Raw genomic sequence first — 20,154 nt, 5'->3', positions numbered from 1 at the left:
GCAAAGTTACAAACAGGTTTCCCCACCACTGTCTACTCGCTGAAGCAGTTGAAGAGTTGTGCACATAAAATGTGGCTGTGGGTTTTGAGCAAGCCCTCTGTTTCCACCTTTTCATCCAGATGAACTTTGTTCAGGGTTCCAGGGCAGCTCTGGTATATGAAGTAATCACATCTCTGACAGAGCACTGAAAGCAGCATGTGTATTATCTGCATGTTTTTTGGCACCATTTTGAATAGGTAATAAGGGGCCCATTTGAAAAAAACCCTTGGGGTTATAAAACTTCTGTTTCATTGTATATAAAATGAATCAAAAATAATGTCTCAGGCAAAGAAGAGTTTGGGGAGTTGTTAATTTTGTCAAGGTTGAAAACAGTCATAGTCACTGTATAACCAGATTATAGAAAACTTGGGAAAAAAGGAAAAAAATCCCACCCAATGTTTTGATATGTCTCAAGCTAGTTTTTGAAAAAAATCTATTTTCTATTAACTACTACAACAAAAGGCCACCTTAAACAGAGAACTTCCTCAGATTTGACGCAATCCAATCCTTTTGTTCTTTAGATCTTAGGAAAAGAACTGCCATGAAATTACTTTGTTTAGGGAATCTGCAGACTCCAAAAGTCTAGAGAGTTAACAATCTCATTTGGTTTAAAAGTGACATTTCACACATTTAACTCAGAAAACCCACTGGTATATTTTAAGTTTCTGATTTTTCATTTTTAATACTTTTTCATAATAAAGGTATATCTATTCCTACCCCCTGTGCATGCTAAGTTAACTGGTTAATCCAAAGGGTGTTTTGTTTGCTTTTTAGTTTGATCATTCTAATAAATTGCTTACCATTTTCTAGAGAGTTTCCTGTTTTGATGAAATACTTCCTTTTGTCCTCAGGCCAATTTTGTCTTTCCTCTAAGTGCTTTGTTATATTCAAGTAGGCTTCATCAAGACTCATGGCCATAAAATTGGGATCATAATCAGCAAGTATTTCCTTAACCTTCAAAAGGAACAAAATGGTTTCAATTTTGCTGCCATAGCAAAACCTGCCATTTACAGCTGGTAAGAAACATTAATACTCTTACTTTGCAACTATAGTAGGGATCCTGAAATCAACAGCTCACAGATTTAGAGAATAAATAACTGACTGCTAGGGCAAGTCTGTTCAAATTCTCTTCTGTATTAAAACAGACCACGAAGGCAGAAGACCGTGAAATTGCTTCCTTTGATACAATCTCTATTTAGCCACCTACAGCTATAAATAATAAGTGATTCAAATAAATCTCAGATAACATCATTCTGAAAGGCAGAGAAAAAATGGTTAAGCGATGTAAGTTTGGGTAGCAGGTCAAAAGCAGAAGAGGGAACAATAGGATCCTGCTCACCCTTACATTTTATGATTATTTTTGTTCATTTTAAAAAGGCATAATTTTACATGAAGGTACTAAGTTGCTTTGGAAAGCAGTTCAACTTCAATTAATTATAATATGCACATAAAATTCCACTCAATACATACATTAATGTATATGTCCATTCAGAAAACAAAATTCAATTATTGGAATTTAGAATGGAAAACATGATAAAATTTGTAGTGTAAATCTGTGATGATATTAAATAATGGGGACAAATCTGGCATTGCATCTTCAGATAAAAGAAATATGTACAGAGGTCAGAATCTCTGTATGAGTCTAGAAATGCCTTTTATGTAAGATAGTTTTATTATATAAAACTGAATTTCTTTGTAACCACTGAAGTATGAGCTGAAAAGTATTAGAAGAAGTAATTGCCAAAATAATATATTAGAAAAACATACTTGCTGAATTATGTTTTCATCTAATATTTCGAAGCTGTCTGCTGTATCATAAAAAAACTTTTTTTGATACTGTATAAAAAGAAAGGTTTATGGCTTAATATAATTATGAACAGCTGAGTCAAAGGTAATTTAGAAAATGGTGACACAAAACTTGGCCAAGCTTTACTCAGAGAGTACCTTAATTAGCTTTGTTCTTATAAACTATTTTTACAATGTGCTCAAATGGAATCTTTCTAGTCAAAATGAAACTCTGGAAAGTCTGTAGTTGGCAGCCAACTAAGATTATTCTGAATGAGAAGTGCTCCCTGGAGACAATGAGTACTCACTAAGTTCATTTACACAGGATACTGATTTAAGAACGAAAATGACACATACCAGCAAAAAGCAAGCACTTAGGCTTTGAGAACAGTTACAGATCTTCCATGCTTTTGGATAAAACAAAAATGGCTTTTTCTCACTTCTAAACCATGCCATAAATATTAATATATTTATGGTCAGTGAATTTATGCTATAGTTCATTTACACTTAAGAACTCATTTGTCATCTGCAAATAAACCAGCTAGTTCCTGCTCAGATTTGAAGATTTCATTAGGTTATGTAAATAAAGACTACAAAAAACAATTTTCTTCTCATTGCCATACCATCAGACGTTCTACTGAGTTAAAGTAGAACTTAAAAAACACTCTCACAGTCTTTGAAGTACTTTCAAACTTATTAAAAGTCTACAGTATTTATGGTCAGCATTTTACCTCTAATTGTGAATACAGTAAAAGAGAAAGCAGTAACCCGTGTGAATGTGCTCCCCTCTCCCAACCAACTTTTCAGAGATTGGCACAAAAGCTCTTGCTTCCATAAACTGTTTTTGAAAGAATTAAAAAAAAAAAAAAAGTCAAAAAAATTTAGGGGTGGAGTATCATTTTAATTTGGGGGAGGTATCATTTCTAGGGGAAATGAGGTAGAATACAATTAAGAAGAGTGAATCTAAAGACCATTCACCAGACTAAACGGTAATACGTGCTAGGCCAGAGTTTTTAAGTGTTTCAATTTAGACGGCAGTCTTTAACACACTGCATTTTGCCACAGCAGTCTAAAAATATTTGATACTGTATACTAAAATTTCAATTTATGGCTTCAGTTTTAGCACTGACATGATAGTCCAGTTGTTAACAAAATTAGAGAAAAGGGCAGATTTTCATGTATGAGAGTTGAGGCAATTTTAGTGAATAATCAAATCTTTATATTTCAGAGATCCTTTTCAAAGCAACAGATTATTCCCCTTTTTCTTTGATTACAGTGTTCTGGACTTTAAATGTACATTAGTACTTTTATTAGATGACAGGGCAAGGAGAACAGCTAATCAAAATAAGTGAATTTTGTTACTGTTTAAAAACACTTAAAAAATTCTTTCAGAAAAGAGCTTGGAATTAATGACTTGAATAGATTCGGTAGATTATAAATAGAAGGCAATTCTAGCAGAAAATGTACATTGCATTAAGAAAAAATAGCTGAAGTTAATTCAGGTTATAATTAAGGAACTCAGTTTGGGGGGGATAAGAGTTTTTTAAGCAGATAAAAAAAAAACACATAGAACAGCAGAAGAACTGGGAAATAGAAGGGTATATTCTAGACACATATGCAGTTTAGTATTCGATACATAAGATGTAGAAGTGGTAGGAAAAAGGTGAGACTAAAAGGAATAAGCTAAGACCAAATTCTGATGTGCTATGGTGTTTGGACTTGACATCAGAGGTGACAGAACATTAGTGAAAGACTGTAAGTAGGAGTGAGACATCAGACACTTACCTCTCTACTCACGGCTCGGTATTTGTCAAAGTTTGGGGGCACTATAATAAGTTGTGGGCAGAGTCTTTTAGCAATAAATCCTGGCATGGCTGCACGAACACCAAACCTTCTTGCATGGTAATTTGAAGTAGACTGAAAGGAAATGGACCACATAGGAAAAAATATTCAAACCTAAATGGACATATTGATCAATGCTTTCAAAAGAAACACATTACTGATGTGCATCTTCAATTCAATGACATTTTTTTGGATAGGCTCTGTCTCAAATCAAGCTTTGACTTTAACCTATCATGGTGTATAGTACCATGACCCTCTCCCACTGCTGTCCCATATCTATAATGTGACACCAGGCAATATGCAAGGCTGTGCTAATAAAAAGGTTCTCTTACATTTCCAGTAACTAAGGTCATTAGTTTTAAGACATATCAGTAATATAGTATACATAAGAGTTTAGATGATAGAGGGTGATGTTACATGAAAGCAATAATACAGTAGTAGTCAAGTAATAATTATGGAATAATATAATATAAACAGTATAGAAGTTACAAAAGAGTCAGAGTATAAACAGTACAATCTAATAGTATGGACTTAGAATTTGCTCTATTTGAAATTTTGGAAATTTTTCATCTAGAAAAAAAATCAAAGGTCTAATATATGGTTAGCTAAATTAAGACTCAAAATGAAGTAATTAAAGTTTAAAAAAACTTTAAAAATTAAGTTTTGTTTCTTAAGGCTTGAATATCTTTCTGGTGAAATCATTCTGACTAGGAGATGGAACTAAATAATTGTGAGAGTAAAAAGGAGAACAACATTTACTAAATCTTGTTGATGATGATACCTGACAATAGTCTAGGTTAATGCGGTAGATCATAGTACTATTTAAAAAAACTTCTTAAATCACAAATGTAATCATGGAATCTCAAGTGAAAATTCAAAGGAATGTAAAACAGAATCTATTAAATAAAAGGATTATTTCAGAATGATAATATAACTCTGCCATTAATGGTTTTCAAATGGCATTTAAAAAAATCTTGATTGTACTCAAAACTATGCTAATTCTTGGTCAATATTCTAGAATAGAAAATGAAGAGAGCACTGGAAAGACAAACCAAGGCTTTAAATATAAATAAATCTAATGGAATTCACATAAAAGCTAGATCTATAGTGAAGTAGAAATGACATTCTAGATACGACTTCCTTTAACGTTTAGTTTTGTGGTAGATTGTAAATCACAGCCTCAATCTTTTACAGTTCCTCCTCTCAGAAGGTGGCTTCTAGTTCCTCATACCAAGTGACTCACTTTGACCAAAACAATGTGAGGGAGTGACCTTACATGAATCCTGAAACCTAAACATTAAGGAGTCTGCAGCTTCTGCTTTTGCTTTTTTGGGATCCGGCAACTATGTAAAGATCTTGGGTTAGATTACAAAATGATGACGCACCGTGTGCATGAGAGGGGAGAGCTAATGGCTGGAAGCTTGTTAGTGAAGCCATTTTGGATCCTTCCGTCTCAGCCAAGTAACCATAGTCAAACCAAGTGGAGAAGAGATGAGCCGTTCCCAACTGTACTCTGCTCAAATTACAGAATCACGAGCAAATATATTGTTGCCTACTAAGTACCAAAGGGGTTCACATATATAATTTCACATAAATATATGGCGATATATATTCTTAATAAAATTAAGTATTTTTTTCAAATATCAGTTGATGATTTGTAGGAAAGGGGAGTATCTTTTCAATAAATACTGTTCTGGAACCAGGATTGTTAGTTGCCTGCATACTTCTGGGAGCAGAGATAATGAAGAGATTATGGTTATATAGCGAAATAACAACTCAGTAGGAATCAGGTTAATTAATTAAGGCACTGGAAGGAGTTAGAATGGGGGAAGAACCTTCCTTGTTTCTCTTCTGTCTCTTTTATACCAAAACCCATCTATTCCAATGCTGTTTCTAATTCCCAACACATATTAAGCTACACACGGGTATCCTGGTCACCTTTACCTTCTATGGTGAGGGTGGCAATGAGGAAAATAACATAGTAATCAGAAATGCAAAAGTTTCAGGTCATGGGGAAAACAACCTAATTACATTATCATGAAACATGTTACTCCAGAATTGGTGTTGCCAAACTTTTTCTGTAAAGGTCCAAATGTTTTAGGCTTTGAAGATCATATGGTCTCTGCTGCAATTACTAAACTCTGCTCTTTTAATACGACAATAATAAACAAATAAACAAACTGTGTTCCAATAAAATTTTATTTACAAAAAAAGGCAGCAGGCTGGATTTGGCCTGCAAGCCATTGTTTGCAAACCTCTGCCTTAGCATAACATTTCCTTTTCTTTCTTTTTCAATTCTGTTTAATTAGAACAGTTACTTAAGAAAAATGTAATTTGCAACAGAAAGGTATAATGCCTCTTACCATTTACCAGGTTTATAACTTTGGGGAAGTTATTAAACATTTTTCTGAGTTTGCTTTCTCCTCTGTTAAATGGAAATAAAAATTGTACCTCAAGTGATGTTGAAAGGATTCAGTAACTGAGCACATTTCTTGAATAGAAATACGTTATGAAACTTTCTTTTTGTCTTTGATCTTTACCTACTTACCAACATACTCATTGATCCTACAGCAATGGGTTTTTCCTTCAATTCTGGATTGTCCCTCATTTCTACAGCTGCATAGAAAGCATCCATGTCAATGTGCACTATGGTATTGTTCAGATCCCGGCTCTGTTCCAACTCCATTGCAAATCTATCAGCCTTAATTTTTAAAAAGTTAACATATTTTTAGACAACATAATGTTGAAACACCACTAATCATAGCATTAATCTTACTTTTAGTAGATATCTATTTGTCTGTATGTCCATCCAAGCATCCACTCACTCATCCCCATGCCAGTCTACATATATTTTATTGTTGTTTGCTTATTAAGGCTGTTAATTGCTTTTTATTTTCATGAACATAGGCAGTCTGTTCTCAAAGATCATTCCTTACCATTCTTCATCTCTCAATACCCACAAGCATGTAACCAGTACTTAATAAATATTTATTGAATGAATAAAGCATTCCAACTGCTTATATCAAATGATTCTATTGCTTCATCAATTTGAAAAACAACTTACTGTAACTAAAAGTTTCAGTTTAGGTAAAATAAACAACTCACATCTGACTCATAATATTAATGACTTAAAACAGCAACAAAAGAAACATACAATAAAAGATTATACTTCTTTGGCATATGTTTATGCTGAGTAGTACCATACAACTGATTGTACTAAACATAATGTAAACATTTACTCAGTAGAATTGTTTTATAAGGCTAAAACTTGTTAACTGCTAGTCTATTCAAATCACAATTGAAAATTTAATATGTAATTTATCCTTTCCTGAAATTTCAATATATGTGTCATATATGACAGTGAAGAATTTTAATCTTTAAAGAACTTTTTTGTTTCTTTAGAGAAAAAGAATTGGATTGATAAGAAAGAAGATAAATGAAAGAAATACCAAAGTAGGGCAGTAAGAAAAGGGTTTTTATGTAGCTCACATACCCATTCCCAACTGTTCCTTTTTGTGGCCTCTGCTATAGAGGCTGAAAAAGCTAAATACATAAATTTCTAGCTTCCCCTGCAGCTGGGGGTGGCTCTGTGACCATTTTGATCTATGTAACACAAGGAAATCAGCAAGACCGTTTAGTAAAATCATGAAGAGAAGAGAGAAGAAAGCTGTTGAATGAGATGGAATACATAAAGAGCATGGAAGAGTGTCTGACACATGGTCAACTTCAATAAATGCAATCTATTACTAAAAGGATCAAGGGAGAACTGCATAATGAAGTAATAAAAAAATTAAGGGAAAGGCAGTCAGAAACGAGGAAGTAGGGTGAGCTCTTTCCGGAATGAAAGAAAAATCTACCATGAAGAGATTCCTAGAGTAGGTTTCCTCAAAGGTAGAGAGTTCCAGAGGTATAATTCAGCTTTTTCCCCTTGCTGGACTTCAACTTTGCTTCCATTCTGCAGGATTTTTTCCCCCAAGGTCTTCCTTCTTAACATTATAGTGACACCAGCTGCCCATGAGCTTCAGGTTAAGACAGCAACTCTTCTTTTAGAAACCACCACCTTGACTCCTATTTCTGTCCAGTAGCCACAATGATACTCTGGAGGGTCCGCTCCTGTTCAGGCTACAACTTACTGAACAATCTGGGGTGCTCTGTGCCTTCTTCAGGATGTTCCTCTGTCCAGAATGCCCTTCCTAGTTCTGTTACTAACCCTTCAAAGGTCAGCTTAGACATCTCTGTAACTTAATTGGATCTCTGTCCTCTGCACCACATAATTTAATGTTCCCTTATTGGTTTTCCTGCTCTTACTATGTCACTTATTGTATTAGATTCTAAATTGTGAGTTCCATCAGGAGAAAGACCTTTCTGCCTTTAAATTTTTCCCTCGCAGGGAGAGTAAGAAGGACACACTTCCAGGTATAAAATAAATGTGTCCTGAGGATGAAATGTACAGCAAGGGGAATGATACTGTAGTAACTTCATATGGTGACAGATGGTAACTACAGACTTACAGTGACCATTTTGCAACATACAAAAATACTGAATCACTTATTGTGCACCTGGAACTAATACAGTGCTAAAAGTCAACTGACCTACTTCAATTAAAAAAAAAAAAGATGAGTAAGATCTGGAGTCTAAAGTACAGCGTGGTGACTACAGCTGGCAATACTGTATTGATATGTGAAAGTTACTAGACAGTGAATCTTAAAGGTTCTCACCATGAAAATAAATAACGGTAACCATGAAAATAAATAAATAAATTCATTCATTCATTCTTTCCTCATAAAAGAGAAAGGGAGTGGAGTATATATTTCTAATTAAAAAAGAGAAAGTGTTATTTGTAGAAGAATTCTGGAGAAACCTGATCTCATGCAATGAGACAGCACACCTAATAAATGGAACTTTTAAACATTACTCCACTTCGTCATCCAGAGTTAAAACCATTACTTCTTCCAGTACTTCTGTTTTAAACTAGAGAATAGCATCCTGACATAAAAAAAGTTGTAAACAAATCACAAGCACTAACAAAAGCAAGGATAGATTAAAAATTACTCTGCATTAATCTAGAAAATGTGCCTAAGATATGAGTCAATGGAGGATAAAGGAGCAGCATCTGCAACATCTTATCCCAAAAACACTGAAAAGGAAAAAGATAATAAATAAGCAGCAAACCAAATGGGAGAAAACTCTCCTTAGATTCACACATTAATGCTACTTTGGCAGTTTCTTCAGCAAACTATTGTCTTTTCTGTGCTTAGAGCAAGCTACTTGTACTTCAGCCAAAAGGAAACCTCCCCACTAAATGACTCACACATTCCACTTTCCTTTGCTATCTCTCATTAGTCACCCTTGTCTGAACTCTTTCCTTCCACATCTACCAAACGCATACCACTGCTTTTTATTTTTACCCCCAGTTTCTCCTATTGAAATCCCCATTCATGTGTTCCTTTCTTCCATTTTTCTCTTCCAAATGGCTTTCAAGTTCTGATCTGAGTCTCTAACGTGTACCTTGTCATTCTTGCTGCAGTTCAGAGCCAGCGTGTGTCACAGTGGTTAAGAAGAAGGGCTTTTGTTTGGGTCTTAGGTCTGCCACTTATTTGTTACATGATAGTGGGCAAGTTAACCCCTCTCATCCTTACTTTCCTTGTTTGTAAAGTGAGCTAAACCAACCTTAAAAGGTTGAAAGAATTAAAAGAGATATCCATGCAATGCACTTACCTAGGATATGTTAAGGGTTTAGTGATACTCCTATAATTTTTAAAGTAGAAGTGACATTTACTGAGTATATTATATGTGTCATATTATATGCAAAATGCCTCTTATGTTAACTCATCTAATGGCCAGATTGAGATAACAATTATTATTCTCATTTTACAAGTGAAAACTAAAGCTTAGTAAGGTTATGTAATTTACCCTAAGTCATACAGCCAGTATATATTAAAACTAGACCTGGAAACCAGGTTACTCCAAAGAATGTGCTCTTTGCATTATTTTATGGTATTCCCCTAAAGTAGATTTTAAAAAGTCCTGAACACTGAAATAAGCTCAAATCAAACTCGAGTGGTATATTTTATATCCATATTATGTCTTATTTACATGAAAAAAAACCTCTTTTTGATTATATTTAGGAGACTACTTTAGAAATTCTGTTTTTCACTTTCTTGATTCAACCTTAAACTTGCTTAGTACATCTGAGTTCTCAAAATTAATTGTTTACGTGGTCAGAATGCACTGATGTGCTGTGTAGTTGCCATTTAATATACCATGGATGTTTGTCTATTTAACGTATGAGCCCATGTTATAGTAAGATGTTTTGATGGCTACAAAAATGTTTGTGCCTTTAAGAAGTCTAATGAGGATGGCATAGGGTGAGGAATACTTAGGGAGGTTCTGAAGGAACATCATGGGAGTTTATGCCTACAGAGGTAACTTACCTCACTTCAACTACTAACAGTTCATACTATCTTATCACACATAACCAAATCTACTATTTGGAAAATTATGACTCTAAAAGAGAAACACACTTTCCATGAGAATCTCTCTGTTCTTGCAGAACTTCTAGACTCTTTAGGATTTCCTCAATCCCCTCCCATTTATACAACTTCTTTTAAAGGAAACTCAACAAATGAAACAATTTAACAATCAACACAAAACACATTTCCTGCCATTCCGCTTGCAAAAGATGCCTGAGAGCCTCCCACAGAAAGCCAACTAAAATCACAACAAAACCTTAAGTTCTGCTACTCACTGTAAGATATTTTGTATTTCTTCAGATTATTAGCATTTTGAAGGATATGAGTTTTAAAAAGAGTATGAACAGCAGAAAGTTGTTATATCGCACAACTCCTATGTATATCTTTAAAATTTTATTAAAGATATTTGTAGACTATAGATCAATAAAACTTGCCAAAAAGAGCTCCAGAAAGTAAACTGCGTAAGAATTAATATCAATTTAAATACAATGTTACTGTGGACAGAATGGAATCTTTTTTAACTTGAAGAAATAATGCTTAAACTTACTTGAAAGAATGCATGAGAAAAACAAAAAAAAATTGTTTTAAAGAAGCATAATGAGGGGGAATGTTCAACTATATTATTATTATTAAATAAATAAAACTGCATGGTACTGATATGGGAAAAGATTTAACGGATTAAAAGAGAGTCCAGAAACAAATCCAAGTGCAATGAGAATTTAGTATATGGAAGTGCCTCATTTCAGTTCAGTGGAGAAAGGACTCATGATTCAATAAATAGTGCTGGGACAAGTAGATCACCATTTAGGAAAAATAATTCCATTCAGGGAAATATAATACTACCTATTTAAGAAAAAAAAATACTTCATACTTTATATCAAAACAAATTCCAGATGGATTAAAGATATGAATATTAATAATCCATAAAAATACTAAAAGAACATACAGGCTTGGTTGTGAGGAATGACTTTCTATGCACAATACTAAAGCGAAGAAGAAAAAATTCTTTAATACTGGTGAATTTGACTACATAAATATTTTAAATGGATAGAAAAAAAAACCCCTGCAAAATTAAAAGACAAACAACATATAAGAAAAATTTTTACAACAAATGGCAAAGAAAAAATCTTTAATATATGGTAAGATCTATAAGATCTATAAACAAAAAAAAGATACAAACTCCTCTAGAAATATGGGCAAAGAATATTGCTTTGGACTGCTAGTTGAAACCTGGAAATCCACTTTCTCTTCCTTCCATTGTAATAGATTTTTACCTGGGCAAATGGCCACCAAGCTAGAGAATATATTCTATAGCTTCTCTTGCATTTAGGTGTGGCCGTGAAACTTAAACATTAGCTGAAGTAATGTGTGAAATTTCTTTTTCACTTGTTTAATAATAGCATATTACTTGCTTCAATATTTTCCTTGTTTTTTTCTTCCTTACCAGGGGCTAGGATACGGATTGATAGTTATCCAGTTTTGTCAATCCAGTTAAGGATAACACTAGGGGATGATGTAACAACACAATGTAGAACCTGGGTCTCTAAATCGCTGTGGTGATCAGAACCACCAGACCAGCTGGGACTTTCATCTACTATGTGGGAAAGAAATAAACTCTTATTTTATTTGAACCATTACATTTTGGGGTCTCCTGTGCCAGCTACTTAGCCTATATCCTAACAGAATAAAGGAGGATATTCCCACAAGAAGGAATGGCTAACTTATATGTGGAAAGACATTCTTTCTCCATCATAATCAAAGGAGGGCATATTATATAACCATGATATAATATTTTGGAGACTGTATCAGCAAAAACTAAAAGGTTGGTAAAACTGATAAAATCTAGTTTTAAACAAATACGTGAGGAAACCAGCGCTCTTATGTTGAAAACGTAGAAAGGTACAATCTTTGGTGAACACAACAGGATGAGAATGCAAAGACAGACGAATAAGAACGATCATCACAAGGTTGCATACAAAACAAAAAACTGGAAACAAGGTGAGATAAGGTAGATAAATTATGCATCTCCATACAATGAATTGCTATGAAGTATGAAAAATAATGATTTGACAGACAAATCATCTTTTCTCATTATAGCAGACCACTTAACGCAGAAGATAAAAAAATTAGCTTGTGCTCTACGGAAAGCATATATCCAAAAAATGACACATTGTAGTTTGATAAAGAAAACAAAGTCTATAATCTCTGAACTCTATCACGAGAAGAATTTTGCACCACAGTAGATTAGTATTATAACTTTATCGTTATTTATAGCTTAAAGTGCCTTGTGAAATTGAATCAGATTTTGATAGAAGGTAAAACTGTCTTTAAAAGTAAACTTTAGTTTTTACTAGCAGAACCTTGGCTGCTTTGAGTTCTCAGTCTATCACATGATGCCTTGCAGCTTGGCTCTTCTCAAAAAAAATTTTTTTTTGAAATATAGTTCATTTACACAGTTGTGTTAGTTTCAGGCGCACAAAGAAGTGATTCAGTTATATATATGTATACATATGTATACATGTATACACCTACATATATATTTTTTCAGATTCTTTTCCATTATATGTTATTATAAGATACTGAATATAGCTCCCTGTGCTACACAGTAGGTCCTTGTTTTTATCTATTTTATATATAGTTAATCTTCTCAAACTTTTCTACTGAAATAACTTATAATACCACTGGAAATTGAGTATTTACCCCCCAAAGATGCTGGAAAAGCCAAAAGCCCCCACATTTTCGGAAGTCTTGTGTTTTATTTTAAAAATTCATGTGCATTTGGTTTTCTACTGTTTACATGACTTTTTGTCTTATTATAACACAATTATGTTTTAAATTACTTCCACATTTAATTAATGTTCCTTCAAACCTTTTCTGCAAAATCAGTTTTGCAGAAAACATGCCACATTTATTTTGTGGCCTTTTCTAGCTGCAAAGCATGTATATAAGAAAAAAAACAAAAGCTTTGGACTAAATGCTAGCTCTGCCAACTACCTGTCATATGAAGCCAGGCAATTTACTTAACCTTATTAAGGTTCCATTTACTGTTTTGTGTGATGGAGGTGACAATGTCTTCATGTAGGGTCTTTAAATAAAAGAATAGAACAGTATTTAACAAAGTATGTGCATTTGTTAAATTTTTATGCTTTACAATGAAATGAAAATTCACATTTCACCTTCTTTTCAGTTATGACTTGACCATGATGCATTTTAACTGTCAATTATTATTCTGCCAGCTTCCACTTTATTTAGCAATTAAACTAATACCTGTATCTGTGCTTTCCTTAGCTGTTGGCTGGTAATTTGAGCTTTCTGTTGCATCATATTTTCTATTCGTTGGTTGACTTGCTTTTCTTTCTTGAGCTCATTTCCATAAAATCTGGACCCCTATGTAGGAAAACAAAGCAAAGCATAAGAAAAATGTCTACAGGAATGCATCACTGCAAACCTTGTGGCTAAGAGTACAGACTCTAGAATCGGAATGACTGCATTCAAAACTTAGCTCCATTACTTACTTGCTGGGCAACCCTAAAATGAATCTTATTATGTCTCAGGCTTCTTATCTGTAAAATGAATTTATAGTTATCTAAATCATAGGATTGTTGTGAGGCAGTCCACAGCACAGAACAAACTCTCCGAGGTGAGTACAGATCTGCACTCAGAAAAGAACAATGTGTCCTGGGCAGGATCCTCTGGGCATATCCAAGGTCTTAGTCAGCTGAGTCATCAGTTATCTCCTTCACTTACACTTAAAAAGTACTGTAAATTAACTAACAGAAACCTCAATTAAATAGAGGATCAGAATGGGGAGCTCTCACGCCCTTTGATGACAGCAGAAAGTAACAGAAAGAAGAAAGACTCCTCTTCTTTCCTGGCAACGACTCGTCTCAGCCAACGAAAAGTCATAAACTCTGTTTACCCTACTGCTGCCAACTTCCTTTTCCCCTCCCTGAGAAAATTCTCTCCATTCTTGTTGTGGACTTGCACGTGGCTCGCCGTGGTTACAAACGTTGAACTGCAATTCTCAGCTGATCCCAAAAAACTCCATTTTTTAGCAGAGAAATAGCTGGCAAGCTGTTTGTTTTAGGTCAATAGTCGTTTTAAAAATTTAACATTAATCATTTAAGAAAATGTAGAAAATTACTTCTAGAAAATTACCCATCGTCCCATCACTGAACATAATATCTATCCATTCATTAGGTTGATGGACATTTTGATTATTTTTATTTTTGGGCTATTATGAAAAATGCTGCAATGAACATTTGTGTACACGTTTTTGTGTGGACATATGTTTTCATTTTCCTTGAATATGTACCTAGAAGTAGAATCTCTGTATTATATGGTAATTCCACGCTAAACCTTTTTAGGAACTGTCAGACTGTTTTCCAAAGTGGCAGAACCATTTTACAATCCGACCAGCACTATATGAGGGTTTCAATTTCTCCGTATTCTTGCCAACATTTGTTATTGTCTGTCTTATTTATTATAGCTATTCTAGGCTATGATAACTATGAATGGTATCTTATGGTTTCAATTTGCATTTCCCCAATGACTAATGATGCTGAACATCTCTTCACATGCTTAGGAGCCATTTTTATATCTTCCTTGGCAAAATGTTTATTTATATCCTTTACTCATTTTTTGATTGGGTTGTCTTTTTATTAATGAGTTGTAAGAATAATTCATATATTGCAGATGTAGGTCCTTCAACAGATGTGCATTTTGCAAATATTTTACCCTAGTATGTTGCTTACCTTTGTATTTTTAAATAGTACCTCCTAAAGAAAGTGTAACCATTTTGAAATTTGATTAAGTCCTATTTGTCAACTTTTTTTTAAATTGACTGTGATTTCGGTGTTGTATCTAAAGAATATTTGCCTAGCCAAAGGTCTCAAAGATTTTCTCCAATCTTCTAAAAGGTTTATTGCTTTAGTTCTTACATGTCAGTCTATTTTGAGTTAATGTTTGGTATATGGTGTGAGGTGAGGGTCTATGTTCATCTTTTTTGCATGTGGATATCCAGCTGTCCCAGCATTATTTGCTGAACAGATTACCCTTTTGCCTTGCTACAAAAATCATAACAATACTGAATCTTCTCATCCTTGAATTGGAATGTTTCCACTTTTTAGCTCTTTATCTTCCCTCAACAAATTTTTGTAAATTTCAGGGTATAAACATTGCACTTCTTCAAAATTCCTCAGGATTTTCTATATATTAGATCACGTCATCTATGAACAGATAGTTTTAGTTCTTCCTTTCTAATGTAAGTGCCTTTTATTTCTTTTAATAGACTGCTACACTGGCTAAAATGTTCAGGACTATGTTGAATAGAACAGGAGCGATTAGACATCCTTGCCTTGCTCCTGATTTGAGGGCAAAAGTATTGAGTCTTCAACTATAAAGTATGAAGACAACTATAGGTTTTTATAGATGCCCTTTATTAGGTTGCAAGGGTTCCCTTCTATTTCAAGCTTGTTAAAAGTTTTTAGCAGGAATGGGTATAGGATTTTGTCAAATATGCTTTTTCTGCATCTATTGACATGACCATGTGTTTTTTGTCCTTTATTGTATTAATGTGGTACATAAATTATATTAATTGATTTGTTGATGTTAAACCAACCTTGCATTGCCAGGATAAATCCTAATTCGTCATGGTACATAATCTTTTTAATATGTTGTTGGATTCAGTTTGCTCATATTTTGTTGAGGACTTTACATTTATAATGATCTAAAAATCTTCTGCTAGTCTGGCTTTAGTATCAAGGAGGTACAAGCCTCATGGAATGAGCTGAAAAGTGTTTGATCCTTCTTTATTTTCTGGAAGTGCTTGTGGAGTATTGGTATTCTTTCTTTCTTAAATGTCAGATAAAATTCACCAGTGAAGGCAACTTGATTTGATCTTTTTTTGAAGGGGGAGATTTTTAATTACTAATTTAATTTTTTCCTTGTTATAGGTCTGTTTAGATTTCTTATATTTTCTTTAGTCAGTTTTGGAAAGTTACAAATTTCTAGAAATTTGTCCAATTTATTGGGATTTGTTTTAAAATACTCTACCCTCTACTTCCAAAATTTAGTAGGAGGAGGTTAGTGAGATATATGAAACAATATTTGCAAAAATGTTGATAACTCTTGATGTTGGGTGATGACTAACTGGGATTTACTTTACTATTCTATTTTTGAGTATGTTTAAAAATTTCTGACAAACGTTTTTAAAAAGTAAATTGCATTGCTATACAGCAGCAACAACTAGAAAATTTTAATTTAAAAAAGATATTTATGATAAACTCTCCCCTCCTCCCACACACAAGAAGAATATATGTTATATAAAAGATATAAATGTTTTAACAAAAAAGCAAAGATTCAAGAATACCTAAGATACTCTTGAAAAAGAACAAAGAGCAAAAAAGAGAACTTGTTTCATCAGATATCAGGATTTACTATAAAGTACTGTAATTAAGATCATGTTTATAGCACAAGAACAGACAAATAATCCAGTAGAACAGGAGAAAGCACTGCAGATCAGTAGGAAAAGGATGGACTATTTAATAAATGTTACTGGGGCACAAGGAAGAGAGAGGGAAAATCTGATAGGGACATCCAGGAAAACTTAGATATTCTATTTCTTAACCTGAAAACTAGGCTCAAAGCTTTCATTCTTTTCTTCTCCTTTGAAAAAAATTTTATGATGAAAATTTCAAATAAGTCTCAAACAGAAAAATATAGAGATTGCTACCATAAATATGTATATGTAAAACTATCACTGAGATTTAACAATTGTTAACATTTTGCCTAATTCCCTTCATTGACTTTTTCAGTGAACTGTTTTAAAGTAACTTACAGATACAATGACATTTAGCTATTCAATAAAGTATTTTAGCATGCATCTTTGAAAATGAGGCCATTTTCCCACATAATCATAATAACATTTCATAGACAATAAAATTAATGATAATCCCTTAATATTACCTAGTACCCTTTCTATATTCAAATTCTTATGAATGTTCCAAATGTGTTTTTTCAAACCAGGACCCAATCAGGTTCCAAATATTATATTTGTTTATTTCATCTACTCACCTTTTACTTTTAAAATTATATCTACATTTTACATACTTAAAAATTACTTTCCCCCTAACTTTTTATTTTGGAATCTCCGAATCTTCAAAAGTTCACAGATTAGTACAATGAACACCTACATGTCCTCACCTAGATTCACCAGTTGTTAACATTCTGCTACATTTTCTCGTACGTGCACGCACACACACATACACATGCTCTCTCTTTCCCCACCTGCCTTTTTTGGCTAACCCATGTGAAAGTAAGTTGCTATGGATGTCAGCATGCATTTCTTAAGAATAAGGCTATTCTCTTAAATTTTACACCTTTCTGCATGAAAACTTAATAATATACAAACAAAACCAAAAAAGTAGTAGGAAAAAACCATTAAAGAATTATTTTATGGTCTTGGAAAAAGCCATACATAGTTAACTAATTCAAGTGTGTAAAAAGAAGCAAACAAAATACTTTTGCACAGGATAAACTGCCATAAGCAAAGTCAAAAGGTAAACAATAATCTGGTGGAAAACTGTACAAAGGGTAAGAAGACACAGTTTGTGAAAAAGGAAATACAAATAGCTCTTAAGCATATGAAAAAAGATGCACAATCTCACTTTTCATAAGAGAAATGCAAATTAATGCTACACTATGTAACCATAGACTGGCAAATCCAAAAGTGTAGTAACACACTTGTTGGTACAGTTGCAGCATGGTAAGACACACTCACATACATTGGCAGTGGAGATGTAAATTGATACAGCCACTATGGAGAGCAACTGGGCAAGTCTTTAAAATTGCACACGCATATATCCTTTCATGCTATCTGTATTTGGGGGAACAATTCCACTTCTGGGAATGTCTCCTATAATTATATTTGCACATATGTAAAGTCCGATGAAACATAAGTTCATTCACTATAGTATTGTTTGAAAAAATTAAAGTCTAAAAATGACTTATATGTCCCTTAATAAAGATTCTGACTGGTTCAATACATTATAGTATATCCACATATGCAGGCATAAAAAAAGAATGAAGATTTTTAATATCTTATACAAAAAGACTTCCAAGATATATTAACTAAAACAAAAAGAAAAAACTCAATTGTGGTATTCTCCTACTGGGGTTAAAAAAAGGTGAAAAAGAACATGTATGTTATTTTGCTTTCGCATGCATGTTATGTGTTTGTGAAGTGGAAAACTGGATGGCAAGAACAACAGAATAGAAGGGAGACTATCCTGTACCCATTGTAGCGTAACAATATTATATATTAAAATATTAAAAATTATAATAAAAAGGATATTTAAAACTTACTGGTTTTCAACAGAAAGCGTAAAAATTACTAAAATATTGAAAGAAGGAAGAAACATACCTTTGTGGCTTCCATTATAATCTTGTTAATTTTTTCTTTGTCTAATCCTTCCATTCCGGCTTTATTATCATTAAGTCCCATCCTAAGCATAATATCATCTTTGTAACTGTCATGCTTCTCCTCTGTGCAGTCACTCTTTTCCTTTGTGCTATCCATGGTGTAAACTTGAAGTTTAAAAAAAAAAAGGTAAACTTAAAGTTACAATGGCTTTTTTTATTATTTGAAAATGTATCACAACAAACACACTTCAAAGCATTCATGGAGGGTGGGGTTGAGAGGGGAGGTGGACACTTAAAATGATAAAGAAATCAACAAATCAAAAATGACAGTTAAGGATTTTTAGCTATTCAGAAATAATTATTACTTAGAGTTTAAAATTATTATCCCAAGATTATTATACTCTCGGAGGGAAGAAAGGAATTAACATTTCTTGCTAACTCTGTGCCAGTAAATATGTCTGGTGCTTTACACTTGAATTTCACACAGCAGCCCTGAGAGGTAGATATTATTATCTCGGATATAAAGAGAAAAGAAACCTGACTCTTAGAACATGTTTACTCACAGAAATTTGGTAAGTGACAACATCTGTGTTGAAACCCAAGTCTAAGTTCATTTTTTTTATAACTTTTTTTTATTGAGTTATAGTCATTTTACAATAAGTTCATGTTTTCCCCATATTAAACACACTATAAGAAATAAATACAAAATAACAATTCCCCTACTAAATGTTAAGTTCAACAGCATTTATTACCTACTGTTTGCAGAGATCCATTCTTAAATCAGTGAAAAAATACAGAAAAAATATCTGTTCACATCCAGGAAATTATTACATTTTACAGTGTTATGTCACTGCTAAGGTTAATCTCAAACAATAATTCTTTAGTATCCCTATAACGTTCTTTATAATTTACCTTCACACATTAGCTTTCAGAAACAATGATAACAACCATGCAAAACAGATTTGCTTTTTCTCATGTTAGGGAGAAAGAAATTGGAATTTCAGGAAGGTTAAATGAATTGCCCACCACTACTCTGATAATAAATTAGAGAGCCGGGATTTGAATTCAAGTCTTCTTATTCTTACTATTTAAGTCTAACACAAGTACGATGTCATCACAGCTTCCTTCAATTTGGGGTTCATTTGTATTATAAATAAGCAGTCAGGTAAATAGCTGCTGTGAATCCACAACAAATTATGACAGTGACTTCTCACTTGTATGATTTATAGAGGGCTCATTTACTCTACTTTGCCTTGAAGACTTGCCCCCTTTCTCCCCTCCCCTCCCCTCCTTCCTCCCCTTCCCTTTTCTTTTCTTTCTTGTTAACAACCATCACCACACATAAGTACAAATATTTTTTTCTTCTGATGAGAACTTTTAAGATCTACTCTTAGCAACTTTCAAGTATACAATACAGTATTAACTATAGTCACCATGCTGTATATCGCATCTCCAAGACATTTACTTTACAATTCAAAGTTTGTATCTTTTGACCCCCTTTTCCCATTTCCCCCAACCCCCTACCCCCATCTCTCCACTCCTCCTGCCACCCCCACCTCTGGCAACCATCAATCTCTGTGAGTTGTTTTTTGTT

General features: G+C 33.5%; 1 protein-coding gene across 3 annotated transcripts in view; it reads right to left on the bottom strand.

Moving 5' to 3' along the window:
- The window catches only part of POLK (DNA polymerase kappa), a 62,768-nt gene that overhangs the window by 18,834 nt on the left and 23,780 nt on the right, over nucleotides 1-20,154 (bottom strand). For all 3 annotated transcript variants that reach the window (XM_010949282.3, XM_074359917.1, XM_045512359.2), the window contains 5 exons: nucleotides 18,562-18,725; nucleotides 13,407-13,526; nucleotides 6,215-6,367; nucleotides 3,610-3,741; nucleotides 840-993 (listed from right to left, as the gene is read on the bottom strand). In XM_010949282.3, coding sequence (XP_010947584.1) covers nucleotides 840-993; nucleotides 3,610-3,741; nucleotides 6,215-6,367; nucleotides 13,407-13,526; nucleotides 18,562-18,717 — 715 coding nt within the window. In that variant the 5' untranslated portion in view covers nucleotides 18,718-18,725. The remainder of the gene's footprint in view (nucleotides 1-839; nucleotides 994-3,609; nucleotides 3,742-6,214; nucleotides 6,368-13,406; nucleotides 13,527-18,561; nucleotides 18,726-20,154) is intronic.

The sequence above is a fragment of the Camelus bactrianus genome, chromosome 3 (genome assembly GCF_048773025.1).
Source record: "Camelus bactrianus isolate YW-2024 breed Bactrian camel chromosome 3, ASM4877302v1, whole genome shotgun sequence".
NCBI classification, from domain to species: Eukaryota; Metazoa; Chordata; class Mammalia; order Artiodactyla; family Camelidae; genus Camelus; species Camelus bactrianus.
This window is presented reverse-complemented; position numbering and strand designations above follow the sequence as displayed.